The 15,882-nt window shown below is 42.2% G+C and overlaps 1 protein-coding gene across 2 annotated transcripts in view; it reads left to right on the forward strand.

Annotated features, from left to right (window-relative positions):
• The first annotated feature begins 2,566 nt into the window (after positions 1-2,566).
• Positions 2,567-15,882, forward strand: part of ZNF592 (zinc finger protein 592) — a 57,884-nt gene continuing 44,568 nt past the window's right edge. Inside the window, exons 1-2 of one of the 2 annotated variants that reach the window (XM_020966497.2) lie at positions 2,567-2,834; positions 8,731-8,885. In XM_020966497.2, the coding sequence (XP_020822156.1) occupies positions 8,858-8,885 (28 nt within the window). In that variant the 5' untranslated portion in view covers positions 2,567-2,834; positions 8,731-8,857. The remainder of the gene's footprint in view (positions 2,835-8,730; positions 8,886-15,882) is intronic. The other variant, XM_020966506.2, reaches the window with a different exon arrangement.

The following is a 15,882-nucleotide window of genomic DNA, read 5'->3' on the forward strand; positions in this document are numbered from 1 at the left end:
CATTCATATGAAAAGACTTTTAACCTGCAGCCAGAGGTCACATTCCCTATCAAGGTGAGTCACACATTTGACCCCAGGTAAATTATTTGACCTCTGGGTCTCATCTCCACTTGAAAGTCCCACAATCACCTCAAGCTCCATTTATAGACTCTTACCTTGGTTAACTTTAGTTGCCAAAATATTGCTGAGATCAGGGCTTTGTTTTTGCTGGAAACTTATCAATGGTTCCTAGTGCTGTCGATAGGGGTAGGAAGGGCTGCTGGCACTAACCACCTCAGTAATGTGGATGGCTGGGGTTGAGGGAAGGGGATGAAGGGATGAACTGCTGAGTATAGCCCTGTCCCAGGATCAGGAATAATAGCTAATAATTTGTCACTCAACTAGCATTTATTAAACAATTACTGTGTTACAGGCACTGTGCTAAGAGTTGGGGATACAAAGCAAAGCAAAACAAACACAAAACCGAACTAAACCGACACAACAATCCACTTCTTGCTTGTTACCCCATTTTAAGTTTTGCAAATTGTTTTACACATCAGATCCTACTACCTCCTTACTACCGCCCAGTGAGCTGCTACTATTAGCGTTCTGATTTTATGGAGGAGGTACCTGAGGCTGAGAGCTACCAAGTGACTTGCTCAGGGTCACAAAGCTAGTTAATAGGATTAAAATTGAGGTCTTTCTTACTCCAAATCCTGTGCTCTAGCCACTATTCTATCTACTGGTCTAAACACAAACTTGGCTTTAAGGCTCTCCTTTTATTTAAGGAACTTTATTTACCGACTCCTTGGGGGAGGGGAAGAGGTGGAGTGATTCAAAACCCAGGTAAGCACCTTTTGTTAGTAGCTTTTACAGATTTCCCTAGGCTGCAGGGCAGTCCTTAGGTTTTTATCCTTATTGTTCCCTTTGCATTCCTCAAATGCTTCTTCCTAGGTTTTTTCTCTTACCTTCCAATCTAATCTCTAGGCTCCCACTAGGAGCCCCAAGCACACAGCTGGCAGTTAAAAGTGTTTGACATTTTGACTAGTCTTTCAAACACGCCACGAACATTCTTACTTCCATATCTTTCTTTACCTTTGTGATTGTCCTACTTGGAATGTCCTTTCCTGCTGCTCTCTCATAAATCCCATTTTCCTAGGCCCAGTTTAGGTCTTATCTTCTTCACGAAGCCTTATTTAATTACTCAGGATTGCAGTGCTCTGTCCTTCCCCTGAATTCCTATGGAATTTACTGTGTGCTTATTTGGCATGTGTTGCATGGTACCTGATTTTCTTATTTATTATTTTACCTACATCCTGGTTTGCCAAACGGATTGTAATCTCCTTGAAGGCAGGTACGATAAGTTATTTACTTTGTGTCCAGTCCCTAGAAAATAGTCCCTACTCAATAAACATTTGTCTATAAGGCAGAACAGGTTCTCAAAGATATATTCAGCTGGAGGTGAAGGAGAGGGGGCCCTTACCACCGCAAAGTACTACAAATAGGTAAGATTCCAAGTATGGTGGCCCTTTTGTCCTAATAGTTAAACACCGTAATTAGACTGAATAGCTTTTGCTTTCTAGAGCCACACCCAGACTGCGACAACCTTCTGAAAGGGGGAGGGGTGCTCAACTTGGAGACGGGTGGAAGAGCTCTAACTGTGGGCTGACCCCAAGAAATGAGAGGAACTAGTGGGCGCTAGGACCTAGCGGGCTGGTCTGCTTTTGGAGAATAGAAGCATGCCCCTTAGGCACTTTTATGCATGGTTGTTTTAATGTGCGTGTTTGCCCTCTTACGCGTGCTAGTTTTAAAGTGTATTCAATTTACTTAAGCATAGTTTATTCGCCCCCACCCCGGGTTGACTGCCTCCGGAAGATAGAAACCTAGCCTAATTTAGTTTTGTATCTTTCCAGAGTTCATCCCTTCAAGATGCTTTATATTTTCTTGGTACATGAATGAAAAAAGTTTTTCTCCTAGAAGCATTACTGCATAGAGGCTGGCAGACACGGGTTCTAGTCCTGATGGTTGTCACTAACGTGGGCCTCAGTTTCCCCAGCTGTCAAGTGAGGGATTGGATTCTGTCAGCCCCAGCTGTGACCTCCACCAAGCAGTTTGCTAGGATTAGCCCATTAGGGCCACTTCCAGGCCCTCCTCCAAAAATGACCCCAGTTCCCAGAGGGGAGAAATCGGGGAACACAGGAAGGGGGTATCAGGCTCCTAAGGGGAAGCGCGCTGGCCGCGTCCCGGCAGGGTCCCGGGGGGAGCGCGCGTGTGCGTGTGTGCGCGTGTGCGCGAGTGCCTGGGTCCGTGTCCGGAGGGGCGGGGGGCTGGCTCGCGGCCCGGGAGGAGCGCGCGCGGCCGTCGGAGTGTGCGCAGCCGGGCCTGGCTCCCCAGCGTCCCCGGCGGCGGCTGCGGCTGCGGGCCGGGGCCGGGGCTGAGTGGAACAGGGCACGGCGCGGTGTAGCGCGGCGCGGCCGGGCCCCAGCGGGCAGGGCCGGGCCGGGCCGGGCCGCGGCATGGGGAGGCCGGGGCCCAGGCCGGGGGCGGCCCCTGGGGGGCCGAGCAGACGCCGGGCGGCCGGGAGCCCCGGTCGGGAGTGGGCGGCCCGCCCGCCCGCCGGCCTGCCTCCCTGCTGCCCTTCCTCTCCCCTCCTCCCGCTCGACGTCCCTCCCCGCCGGGCCGCCCCAGCCAGGGCCCGCCGCCCGTCCGGCTCCCGCCCCCGCTCCGCCCCCGGAGCCGCAGCCCCGCCCGCCACCGCCGTCGCCATGTTGTGGCTCCCGCTGCCGGCGCTGGGGACTTAGTGAGCGGCCGATCCCGGGCCTGACGCCGCCGCAGTCGCCGCCGCCGCCTCCAGGGTAAGTGGCCCGGGGCCTGGGGGCCGGGCGCGGGGAGGGGGAGAGGAGCATGCCACCGCCGCCCCCGGTCCGGCCCCGCCGGGGAGCCCGCCGAGGCGCGGCGCTGCTCTGCGGCCCGCCCCGCCAGGAGCATCGATCCCGCTCGTCCGTCTTCCCCGCCGGGCCCCACCGAGCCGTCCCCCGTCCGGCGGCGGCCTCGCGCTGCCCCCGAGCTCGCGCGCCGCCGCTGGGGGCATGCCCGCCGGCTAGCCCATCCCCTAGCCCCGCACTGCACCTCTGTGGGCGCCCCGAGGGTGGTACGGAGCGCCCACAGACCGACCCTGCCCACATGGACCCCGGGGGCCCCAGCCGGGCAGCGTGCATCCGGGGCAGGCGGGCATCGGGGGGGCCCGAGGGGTGCACAGGCCTTCGGGGCTGGGAGGAAGTCGCCTCCTCCGGGGGCTCTTCTGCCAGACGGGGGATAGACTGACAGACAGACTGCTCTTAGGGCGACTTCGGGAAAGGCAAAGCTGTGTCAGGTAAATCACATCCTGGTTCCAGATGCCAGTGCTGCCCAGATCCGGGTGGGCCCAGGAGTCGGGAAGTGAGTGGTGGGAGGGAGGGAGGACGGGGGCGGTGCACGTCTGTCTGTCGGCCTGTCTGTCCGTCTGACCTACGGTCTGTCGGGGTTGGGGGGGGGGAGTCTTTCAGTTTGGAGTATTGGCTGCAGACCCAGCCTGACCTGACAGAGGTCATCGCAACTAAGGAAGGCTAGCTACTCTTCACACACAGATTTGGCCGTTTCTGGGGCTGCTTCTGGGGATTGGAACAATTCTTGGGTAGGCCAGAGGGGGCACCAGAATTCTGGACAAAAAACTGAAACCTCCACCAACCACCTAGGGAAGGGAACCAGACCCAGCCTCCTTAGGGCCAGGCCCGAAGGTCATGGTCCTTGGGCAGTGGGGGTTTTGATTTTGTCCCAGTTTGCATTCACTTCCATTTGGGGCTCTTGTGGGCTCGGAGAACTGTTTCCTGATCCTTGTAATCAGTCCACTTAAGCACATTCCATAGTGTGTCACCATAGCTGGATTTTTCTAACAATCCTTTAGGTTTGAGGTGATGGTGAAGGGCTATGTCTATAAAATGTGGGCCATATATGGTCATAACTACAAGCTCAGGCAGCGTCTTGGATTAGAAGAGGTAAGATAAATGACCAGCATTCTATCCTGTCTCTTGTGGACTTTCTTCCTCACCTAACTCTTAGGATCCAACTCTTGGTAGGGTGTCCATCTTCAGTGGGATTTTTGACTGCTCTAATTATTTGGGTTGTCTTATCACCTCCCTAAGGTGACAATGTGCAATATACATAGATTGGGGGAATGGAACATGATGTTTGTAGCAGGACAGCAGATATTTAGGGAATTTTAGCATGAACTCTTTCTAGGAGCCTAGTGTAGGTTAAGGGTCATTGACTTCTAGCTGGGATTGGACTGGGCAGGTGCAGGTCAGTGCTGAGATGAGGTATTTTGAGCTTACAGAGGTTGGGTCAGTGACTGAGTTAGAATATAAGGGGGCTATCCAGTTCTAGAAACATAGGGAATTTTGGTTTTGTGGAGGTGTTTTTGTTGGGGCAGGGTGTCTCTCTTTTTTTTGGTCCTTGTTGGGAGCCAAATCTCCAGTGGATGTGAAGTAATGGTTGGTGGGTACATTTGCCAAGGGTTTGGTAGTGTAATTAGTGCTAGTTACTATATACTCTATAGAAGGGCACTGGACTTTATTAAAATAAATTCAACAAAAACATTTATTTAGGGACTTTTGTATACAAGGCTCTATAAGATTGAGTTGATGCAAATTTTTGAAGTCTTTGGTTCTGGAATGTGATTTAGGCCATAGACCATAATTGAAGGACCAACCTAGCTAAGTCTGCAAAGGCATATTAGTAGAAAGTTGACAGCTAGGCAGTTAATTCATTTTGGCAACAGTAACTCTGTGCTCTGATTCTATGTAGGTTTCTGTGATGATACTGTATCCTGATTCTCCTCCTACTTGTCTAAGGGACCCTTCCCAGTTTCCTTTGCTGGATCCAGGTGTCCGAGGGCCCCTGTCCTGGGACCTCTTCTCTTCTCCTTTTATACCATTTTACTTGGTGATCTCAGCTTCAGGGGATTTAATTTTCATCCCTATGCTGATGATTTTCAAGTGTACAAATTGTATTCACCCTAACCTCCTTCCTGACCTCTAGACTCACATCTCAAACTCTCTATTTATTGGACTTCTGGAACTGGATGTCCTATAGACATCTTAAGCTTTAACATGTCCAGAATAGAAGTCTTTTCTTCCATGCCCTCCTTCTCATGTCTTCTGAACTTCCCTATTACTGTCAGACACCACTGTCCTACCATTCCCCTGGATCACAACCTAAATGTTGTCCTCACTCTCTGTCTTACCTACTCCTCCCCCCACCCCCCAATCTGTTGATTTTATCGTTGTAACATCTCTACTATGTGCCACTTCTCTCTACTAGTACCTAGCTACTACCACTGTGGCGCATGCCTGCCCTCATCACGTCACACCTAGACTATGGCAGTAGCCTTTTGGTTGGGCTTCTGTCTCAGGTCTCTCCGCTTGAATCAGTAAGTAAACATTTATAAGTATCTGTGTGCCAGGTATTGTGCTCAAAGGCCCAAAACAGCCCCAACTCTCAAGGTGCTCACAGTCTAATGGGGGAGACAACATGCATAAACATCTTTGTACAAACAAGATACAGGCATACCTACAAGATGTTTCAGGTTCAGTTCCAGACCATTGCAATAAAGTGAATCACATGAATATTTTGGTTCTCAGTGCATATGCAAGTTATGTTTACATTATACTGTAGTCTAAATGTGTAATAGTAGTATGTCTGAAAAAATGTACCTACCTTAATTTAAAAATACTTTATTACTGAAAAAAATGCTGACCATCATCGTCAGCAAATTGTAATCTTTTTGCTTGTGGAGAGTCTTTCCTCAGTGTTGATGGGGGCTGACTGATCAGGCTGGTGGTGCTGAAGGTTGGGGTGACTGTGACAGTTTCTTAAAATAAGAAAACAATGGAGTTTGTCTCATGGATTGACTCTTTTCACTTGAATACTTAGAGACCATCGAAAGGTTATTAATTGGTCTGATATCAATATTGTTATGTCTCAGGGAAAAGGGAGGCCCTAGGAGAGGGAGATAGACAGGGATGGCCAGTAGGTGGAGAAATCAGAGCACGCACATTTATTAAGTTCACATCTTATATGGCCATACTTTGTGATACCCCGAAACAGTTACAATAGTAACATCAAAGGTTATTGGTCACATGTCACCATAACAGATATAATAATAATGAAAAAGTTTGAAATATCATGAGAATTACCAAAATGTGATACTATGTAAGCACATGCTGGTGGAAAATGGCACTGATAAACTTGTTCGATGCGGGGTTGCCACAAACCTTTAGTTTGTTAAAAAAAACAAAACAAAACTGCAGTATCTGTGAAGTGCAGTAAAGCAAAGCACAAGAAAATGAGGTGATATACAGGCTAAAGTGGAGATAATCAACAGAGGAGAGGCATGGCATCAAATATTGATCTAATTAAAGCAAAGTCTGATGGTGTCACCACCTTATTTAATCAAGTCCAATGGCTCCTCATCACCTACAGGATCTGATATAAAATCCTCCATTTGGTGTTCATGTACCTTCATAGCCTGGCTCCTCTTGCAGTTTTAGTCTTAGACCTTAATTCTCTCCCATTCTCTTACCCCTAATAGTGTTTGATCCAATGACACTGGCTTTGCTGTTCCTCCTGTAAGGTATTCCATCTCCTGGCTCCATGAGTTTTTCCTGGCTGTCTCCTGTGCCTGGAATTCTCTCCTTCATCTCCATCTCCTTTTCTGATCCTCTTAATCTTAATGTTTTCTCTCTTTGATTATTCTCAGTTTTCACTTATATATCTTGTTCGTGAATAGTTGTTTTCATTTTGTCTTCCCTACTAGACCTTGAGCTCCTTGGGGGCAGGGACTGTCTTCTGTCTTTTTTATATCTCCATCGCTTGGCAATGTGCCTACCACATAGTTGGTGCCTAATAAATGTTTGTTGACTGACTTATCAGAGAATTTTAGGATTGGAAAAGATTTAAAATATTTAAATCTTTTATTGTTTAAACCTTTTTTGCATCATGGACTCCTTTGACAGTCTGATGAAGTCTGTATACCCCCTTATTGTAATTATGTTTTTTTAAAAATTAATTTATTTTGATTTATCAATAATCAGTTCCATAAACTTTTGAGTTTAAAATTTTTCTCCCTCTCCCTCCCCATCTTCCTCCCCAAGATGGCGCACAATGTGATATAGGCTATACATATACATTCCTATTAAACATATTTTCACATTAGTCATGTTGTAAGGAAGAATTAGAACCAATAGAAGGAACCACAAGAAAGAGGACACAAAACAAAATAGAAGAAAAAAAAAGAGCAAATAGTATGCTTTAATCTGCATTCAAACTTCATAGTTCTTTCTTTGGATGTGAATAACATTTTCCATCATTAGACTTTTGGAGATGTCTTAGATCCTTGCATTGCTGAGAAGGGCTAAATCTATCAAAGTTAGTCATCTAATAACATGGCTGTTACTGTGTGCAATGTTCTCCTGGTTCTGCACACTTCACTCAGCATCAGTCCATACTAGTCTTTCCAGGCTTTTCTGAAATCTGCCTACTTATCATTTTTTTTTTTTGACTAGCAATGAGGTGAAGTGACTTGTCCAGGGTTACATAGCTAGTAAGTGACAAATATCTTGAGGCCAGATTTGAACTCAGGTCCTCCTGACTCCAGGGCTGGTGCTCTATCCACCGTGCCACCTAACTGTCCCTGCTTATCATTTCTTATAGCACAATGGTGGAGTTATGTTTTTAAATATATAAGATTACAAAGAAAACCAATTATATTGAAGTAAAGAGAGGGTAGCTAGATGTCATAGTGGATAGAGCACCGGCCCTGGAGTCAGGAGGACCTGAGTTCAAATAACACTTACTAGCTGTGTGACCCTGGGTAAGTCACTTAACCCTATTGCCTAGCAAAAAAAAAAAAAAAGAAATAAAGATGTACTTTTTCCCTATCTAATTTCATGGACCCCCTGGAATCTATCCACAAACTCCTTGGGAGTTATGGACCCTTATTCTGATTGCATCTCCTCATTTGACAGATGAGATCCAGATCTGTCCAAGGGCAAATTGGATAGACTTGGCCAGGGTCACACAGACGATGAGAGGTAGAGATGAGACCAAAAATCCAGACATCTTGATTCTTAGTTCCTACTTTGTTTTCTATACCAAGCTGTAATGATACTGTTTGGGACTGAAGTAAGTGAATGGTTAAGTGCTTGTGAGTACATGTGTTGTGGGAGAGGTTCAGAGATCAGTGACCTTGAGGACAATTGGAGAAACTTAGAGTTGGACCTTGGGAGAAAAGATTTGTTTGGAGCAGGGAGCTTTATAAATGAATCCTTCAAAAGATCTGTAATCTACTGATGGCAGAAGCACCACTCTTCCATGCCTTAGTGTGTTATAGACTACAACTCAGAAATGAATTGCTTTGGCTAGAATAAATTACCAGGCAGGGAAACATTTGGTAATAAGCTATTCCCCTTAGTTAGACTCATCCTTGGTTGACAGTTCCTCACCAGGCCCACATTGGAAGCCTTTCCAGTTTGGTACCACTTGGCATAGCTTCTCTGCTGCCATGATGTTTGATTTCTCACTGTGGGGTGGAGGTGAACCCAGGTTCTTATAGTGAGGCAGTGGAGGAATAAATGCACAAAGTATTTTCTTTCTGGAAAGACTGGAGGAATCTAATCCATGGCATGAGTCTATATCTTTACTCACTCTTGGCAGCTGCCCTCAGCAAGGCCCTAATAGTGTACATGGAGCTTGAAACCAGGATGCACGAATTGGATTCTGTGAGTGACAGCGCCTGGAGAACCTGGTGGAGCTGAGCTGGAGAAAAAGAACTTAGGTTTGAATGGGGCCTGAGAAGCTATACCAGCTGGGTGAGTCCTTCTAGATAGAGATCTTGTTAATGTTAATCCATATTCCTTGAAGTGAGTTAAACATTGTAACCCTCTAGATGAAAATTTTCCAGTTCTCTTGTTTTCCATATTAACAAGTAATTCATTATGACTATTTTCATGTGTAAGATTCATCTACAAAATTACAGAAAGTCATTTTAGAATCATGCAATTTGCCATTATTTGGGGATTTAAAAAAAATCTCTAGACTTCTCCTTAATTATTTTCCTAGGTGTCTCCACAATTCTTTCCTGCTCTCTCTCTGTAGTGTAGTGGATAGAGCAATGGGCTAGGATTCAGGTATTATTCTAAGCTCTGCCACAGAATAGCTGTATAATTCTGAGCAAGTTGGTTTCCTTTTCTATGTCTATTTCTTCCTGTGTAGATGATCTCTCAGATCCCTTTCCAGGTCTAAAGCTCTTTTATTCTTAGTAAGTTCTGAACCTTGCTTAAGAGCAGAAATCTTTTTTTTTTTGTTTAGTAGAGTCCTCTTTTGCATGTAGGCTGGCAGTACCTGGCCTTCTGAAGTGTGTGCTTTCAGAACTTTTGACTGTGGGCATTATTCATGTTAAAGCTTGATTCTATTCTACCTTTTGATCCTTTGGGTTAGATCTATTATGATGTCCTTAATAAGTAATGCTTTCTGTGTTCTAGGCACCAGGTTTGGTGTTTTTGTAGCAAAAGGAAAAGCTCAACAGACCAACCTAGATATGGATGAACTTCTGACAGATACATGAATGTTGATGTTTCTCTTTGTGTGTGGTATGTGAATCACAGCATTTGAGAAGGCCACTTGTTCTGTATAGGTTTTGTTTGAGGGCATCTAGTGCATCGTATTGCCATACTGCTTTCAATAAATACGTATTTTGTGATATTTATTAACTAATTTCTTTTGAGGAATGTTTTTAGCAGAACAGAGTAGTACCACCCAGCCATGTGTTGGCTTTATTTGAGAATGGAGAAGTAGTGTTAGTGAGGGAGGGGAAATAGATTTCAGAGTTGTTGTGAGCAAATAAGTAGATGGTGGTCAGGTTAGAGGAGTTACACTCGCATACTAGACCTGACTCTTCCATCACGTTTTTGACCTATTAAGAATCTTCTAGATGTAAAGATAGAGGCAATTTCATTTGTCAGCTGTATGTCAGTTGCCTGGGATTTAAAAGTAAAATAAAATAAGAGCTTACTTGCCTAAGTCAAGCTGGGAATAAGGATGCCTCCCAACTCTTATAGAGATGATCTGCTTCTTTAGAGTTGCAGTATTTGGGAATGCCCATAGATACCCACGATTTTAGAATGTGTGACTTTGTTGTGATATTTCTGTTTAGCTGGTGTTTGTTTAGTTGGTGAATTTTGGAGTACTTGGGAAATAAAGGTTCCTACCAAATTGTGGTACTAACTAAAAGTGCTAAGGGCCTTTTACTGGTGTTATGAGGTGATTAACAGGCTACTCTGAGACATTCAGAAGGAAAACAAGTAGAACTTATGATGTTCCCTCAATTCTGCTATTTTTATTGCCTGGTTGGAGCTGTCTGTTTTTCAGCTTCATAAAGTAGTCTTCTTTGTAACACACTTGAAAATAAGCAGTGCTTGTTGATGAATTTTTTGTTTATCATAATACCAAAAAAGTATAGCATTCTGATCTTTTTTCAAACAAGGTGACATGCCATAGTTAGTGGCTTAAATCAGGGATACTTCTTGGCCTGCAATGAGTTTTTTCCTACCCTGCATGAGTGACTCTGTATAGTTGTCAGTACCCTCTGGAACTCTTTTGAATAGAAGCATTCCAAGTCTTATACCTGAGATATATTGCTTGATGTCATTTTATAGAATTTTATCCTTTTTCTTTCTCCATCATTTTATCTACAACAGAACAAAGTGCCTTAGCATTTGTAATTTGTGATTTGATTTACTGACAATAAGTATTTTCTCTAATGGTTGTTATTTCATTAGCTTGATTCTGAAAAGGGTTTTTGCCAAGACAGAATTGGAGAAGTGTCTTTAATATAGTCAGTAACTTTTTTTTAGGATTCTTTGGCTAGTATTACTTTGAATTTTTCTTCATATCTGGTTGAAAGGAGAGAAATATTCTTTTGTCCCAAGAAGTCTGGGGAGAGAGCTAAGGTTTCTGGGACCATGGAGGAGAACAGCTGGAAGGAGCCAGTCCTGATGTCTTATTTGCCTGGTAGCTGTGCATAGGAGAATCATTGAAACTGTTGCAATGTACCCCAAGTTTCTGTGCTGCTGCTGCACTGCCCCTCCCAATGTGTTGAGAGTCAGAAGGTTTATGGAGGTTTCAAACTCCTTGATTTCTTCAGCAGCTCAGGAGAAGGGAGAGCATGAACACAGATTGGCCTCTGTAGCAGGAGATGGAGAGAGAGCAATTTGTGATCAGAGTGAAAATTCAGGGAAAGAGAAGTCAATGAGAAGGTGGCTAACTTCCCTTCCCCGTCCAGGGGCAGTCTTGATCTTGGGAAGGATGTTGTATCTGCTCTGGTTTATGCTACCTCACCTCTCCTGGCTGCTGCTCCATGTCTTCCCTTAATCCTCCAGTGCCAGTCTTGACCTGGGAAGGATATTGTGTCTGCTGTAGTTTATACCATGTAGGCCACCTGCTTGATATCATGCTTTTCTTAATTAAACCATTTTGCTTATTATGAATAAAAGGGCCAAAGAAGTCAATACATGTATGTTGAGCACCACTGTAACTTGCACTGTGCTATATTCTGTGGGGGAAACAAAGAAGCAATGGTTATTTTCAAAAAGGAGCTTAGATGGGGGAGTAAAAGACTAACAAACATACTAAGAACTAAATATGATATGTTGTTTGGAGGCTGTATGTTTGTATGTATGTCTGCATGCAAGCAGGTGTGATTTCTAAAGCCTAGAGAAGACCACTAGTGCATATTTTGAACACTGGAGTAGAAATATGATCTAGAATGCTCAAATCTGAGGTCCTTAGGTGAGTAGATTTATTTATGGGCTGGGGGTTATTTTATTTTATTTTCCCCACGTAATAGTATTTTTTTTCAATTACATGTAAAGATAATTTTCAACATTCACTTTTATAAGATTTTGAGTTCCAAATTTTTTTCCCTCCCTCTTTTCTATCCCCCCTCCCCAAGACAGCAAGCAATCTGATATGGGCTATACATGTACAATCATATTAAACATATTTCCACATTAATCATGTTGTGAAAGAAAAAAACAACAAAAAAAGAGAAAATAGTATGGAATTGCTGAGCGTTGTACAGTGTTGCTGTTATGGTGTACAGTGTTCTGATTCTGCTTACTTCACTCAGCATCAGTTCATGTAAGTCTTTCCAGGTTTTTTTGATATCTGCCTGTTCAGCATTTCTTGTAGCATAATAGTATTCCATTATATTTATATACCACAACTTGTTCAGCCATTCCCCAATTGATGGGCCGTCCCCTCAATGTCCACTGCAAAAAGAGCTGCTGTAAATATTTTTATACATATAGATCCTTTTCCCTTTTTTATGATCTTTTTGGGATATAGACCTAGTAGTGGTATTGCTGGATCAGAGGGTGTATATAGTTGTATAGCCCTTTGGGCATAATTCCAAATTGCTCTCCAGAATGGTTAGATCAGTTCACAACTCCACCAACAATGCAGTAGTGTCCCAATTTTCCCACATCTCTAGCATTTATTGTTTTCCTTTTCTGTCATATTAGCCAATCTGATAGGTGTGAGGTGGTACCTCAGAGTTGTTTTAATTTGCATTTCTCTAATCAATAGTTATTTAGAGCATTTTTTCATGTAACAATAGACAGCTCTAATTTCTTTATCTGAAAACTGCCTGTTCATATCTTTTGACCATTTATGAATTGGAGAATGACTTGTGTTCTTATAAATTTGACTCAGTTTGCTCTATAAATTTTAGAAATAAGGCTTTTATCAGAAACACTGACAGTAAAATTTGTTTCCCAGCTTTCTGCTTTCCTTCTAATCTTGGTTGCTTTGTGCAAAACATTTTTAATTTAATGTAATCAAAATTATCCATTTTGCATTTCATAATGTTCTCTATCTCTTGTTTGGTCTTAAATTCTTCTCTTTTCCGTAGATCTGCCAGGTAAACTATTGCTTGCCCTCCTAATTTGCTTATGGTATCACTAAGGGTTATTTTATAGAGAGAGCTTGGTTAAAAGGGTCGAGTTGGCTGTCTAGGAATGGGCTAATTCTACCCCTAGGTTAAATAGACTTATCCTGACCTTGGCAAGTCACTTAACCTATCTGACCTATCTGTGGAAAGGGCTCTCTGGATTTGGAATAAAGGACTGTGGTTCAAATCTCAGACCTGCCATTTGCTGCTTCTGTGGCTGTGGCAAGTCCTTTAACTTCTCAGAGCCTCAGTTGCCTAGTCTGTAATTTTAGAGGATTGGACTAGATGGCCTCTAGGATCCCTTCTGCCTATAGATCTGTGGTCCTTTTATAGCTCTGAAAGGATTTTCCTTAAGCTGGGGTTGTAGCAATCTTTGTCTTTTTCTTTTTTAAGGCAGTTGGGGTTAAGTGACTTGCCCAAGGCCACACAGCTAGTGTCAAGTGTTTGGTCTGAGGCCGGATTTGAACTCAGGTCTTCCTGACTTCAGGGTCGGTGCTCTATCCATTGCGCCGCCTAGCTGCCCCTGCCACTGCGCCACCTAGCTGCCCCTGCCACTGTGCCACCTAGCTGCCCCTTGGGTTGTAGCAATCTTAAGCTTCATAGTGGTATTCCATAGATTTAGGAGACTGGTTACCCAAGTCTGTCTTCTGGATAGCAAAAAATGTTTACAAACTTGTTTTTGTGATATCCCAGGTTTGCAGTTTTCTTTCAAGGAGTGTCATAAAATTGTTCAAGCTAATTTTAATTTTTTTAATTTATTATCTAGCACTCTCTTGAATGATAAAAAAAAAACTGAAAAGTAAAATCCTTGTAACAAATATGCATAGTCTAGCAAATCAGAATTCTACATTGGCCATGTCCAAAAATGTATGTTGCATTCTGCATTTTAAGTCTATTGCCTCTCTTGCTGGAGGTGGATAACATGTTTCATCTTCAGTTCTCTGGATTTATAATTTATCATTGTATTGATCAGAGTTCTAAAGTTTTTTAAAATAGTTTTTCCTCTATAATGTCATTATTTAAATTGTTCATCTAGTACTGCTCACTTCACTTCACAGTTTATAGAGGTCTTCCCAATTTTCTCTGAAAATATTTTAAACACAGTAATATTCATTAATTCATATACCATAATTTGTTTAGCCAGTCCCCCAGATGGAAGGTATTCCCTTTAGTGTTTAGCTACTATGAAAAGAACTGCTATAAATATTTTTGTACATATGGGTCCATTTCCTTTTTATTTGATCTCTTTGGGAGATAGATCTAGTAGTAAATATATAGCTGGGTCAGGTGATATGCATATTTTAGGAAATTTTGGGGCATAGTTCCAAATTCCTTTCTAGAATGACTGGGCCAATTTACAGCTCAAGCAACAGGGCCTGCCTGTTTCCCCCCCCATCCCTCCAGCAGTAGATGTTTTCTTCTCTTGTCATCTTTGTCAATCTGATGGGTATGAGGGGGGATTTTAAAGTTGCTTTAATTTGCATTTCTCTAATTATTTGTGATTTGGAACATTTTTTAATGTAGTTATTGATAGTTTGGATTTCTTCCTTTGAAAAGTACCTGCTTATATCCTTTGACCATTAGTCCATTGGGGAATGACTCATAAGTTTAAATTAAAAAAAAATTAAAAAAAAATAAGTTTAAATCAATTCTGTATGTATTTTGGATATGAGACTTTATCAGAGAAACTTGCTGCAAAGGTTCCCCCCCCCACTTAACTGTTTTCCTTCTGATTTTAACTGTGTTAGATTTGTTTGTGCTAAACTTTTAAACTTTGTATTATCAAAATTGCCCACTTTATTTATTTTTTTTGTGATGCTGTCTATCCTTTGGTCATCAATTCTTCACTTATTTATAGATCTGAAAGGTAATTTCTTCCTCGCACCTCTGATTTGTTTGTGATATCACCCTCATGTATCCATTTGGAGCTTATCTTGATATATTATATAAGATATTATTGGTCAATATGTAACTTTTGCCAAAAAGCTTTCCAGTTTTCTTAGCAGTTTTTATCTAGTGACTAGGTCAGACACCATGTTTCTTTATGTTGTATACCTAATCTGTTCTATTGACTGACTTAGTTTTTAAACAGTATCAAATTATTTTAAGGATTGTTACTTTGTTGTATAGTTTCATATATATTGCAGATAGACCCTTTTCCTTTCTGTTTTCATTATTACTTTTGCAATTCTTGACTTTTTCCTCTGTATTAAGTTTTATTATTTTTCTAGTTCTAGAAAAATAATATTTTGGTAGTTTGTTTTGACATTAAGTAAGCTAATTTAGATAGTTTTGATGTTTTTTAATATTCGTTCTACACCCTAAGCAATTAATATTTCACAATTATGTTGGTCTGTACTTCTGCAAAGAGTATATTTATAATTGAATTGATATAATTTCTGAGTATATCTTGATAGGTATACATCAAATATTTTATTGCTTCCATAGCTAATCTGAATGGAATTTCTCTTTCTAGCTTTATTAAGTTTTGTTAGTAATATATAGGAATACTGTATTTTGTGTATTTCTGTGGATTTATTTTATATCCTGCAACTTTGCTAAACTTATTATTTCATTTAATTTTTAGTTGGCTTTTTTGATGTGTCTCAGTAAATCTTATCATCTGCAAAAAGCAAGAATTTTGTATCCTCTTTGCTTCTGCTTATTCTTTTGATTTTTTTCCCTCCTTGTATTATTGCTACAATTTATATTACTTTACTATTCTACTACTACTATTTCTGCTACAATATAATTTCTAGGATTTTGCTAAATAGTATTAGTGATAATGGGCATTATTTCTTTACCCATGATCTTACTGGAATAGCCTGTAATGTTTCTCCATTACATATAATGTTTTA

The sequence above is a fragment of the Phascolarctos cinereus genome, unplaced genomic scaffold (genome assembly GCF_003287225.1).
Source record: "Phascolarctos cinereus isolate Bilbo 61053 unplaced genomic scaffold, phaCin_HiC Scaffold_3;HRSCAF=262, whole genome shotgun sequence".
Classification (NCBI taxonomy): domain Eukaryota; kingdom Metazoa; phylum Chordata; class Mammalia; order Diprotodontia; family Phascolarctidae; genus Phascolarctos; species Phascolarctos cinereus.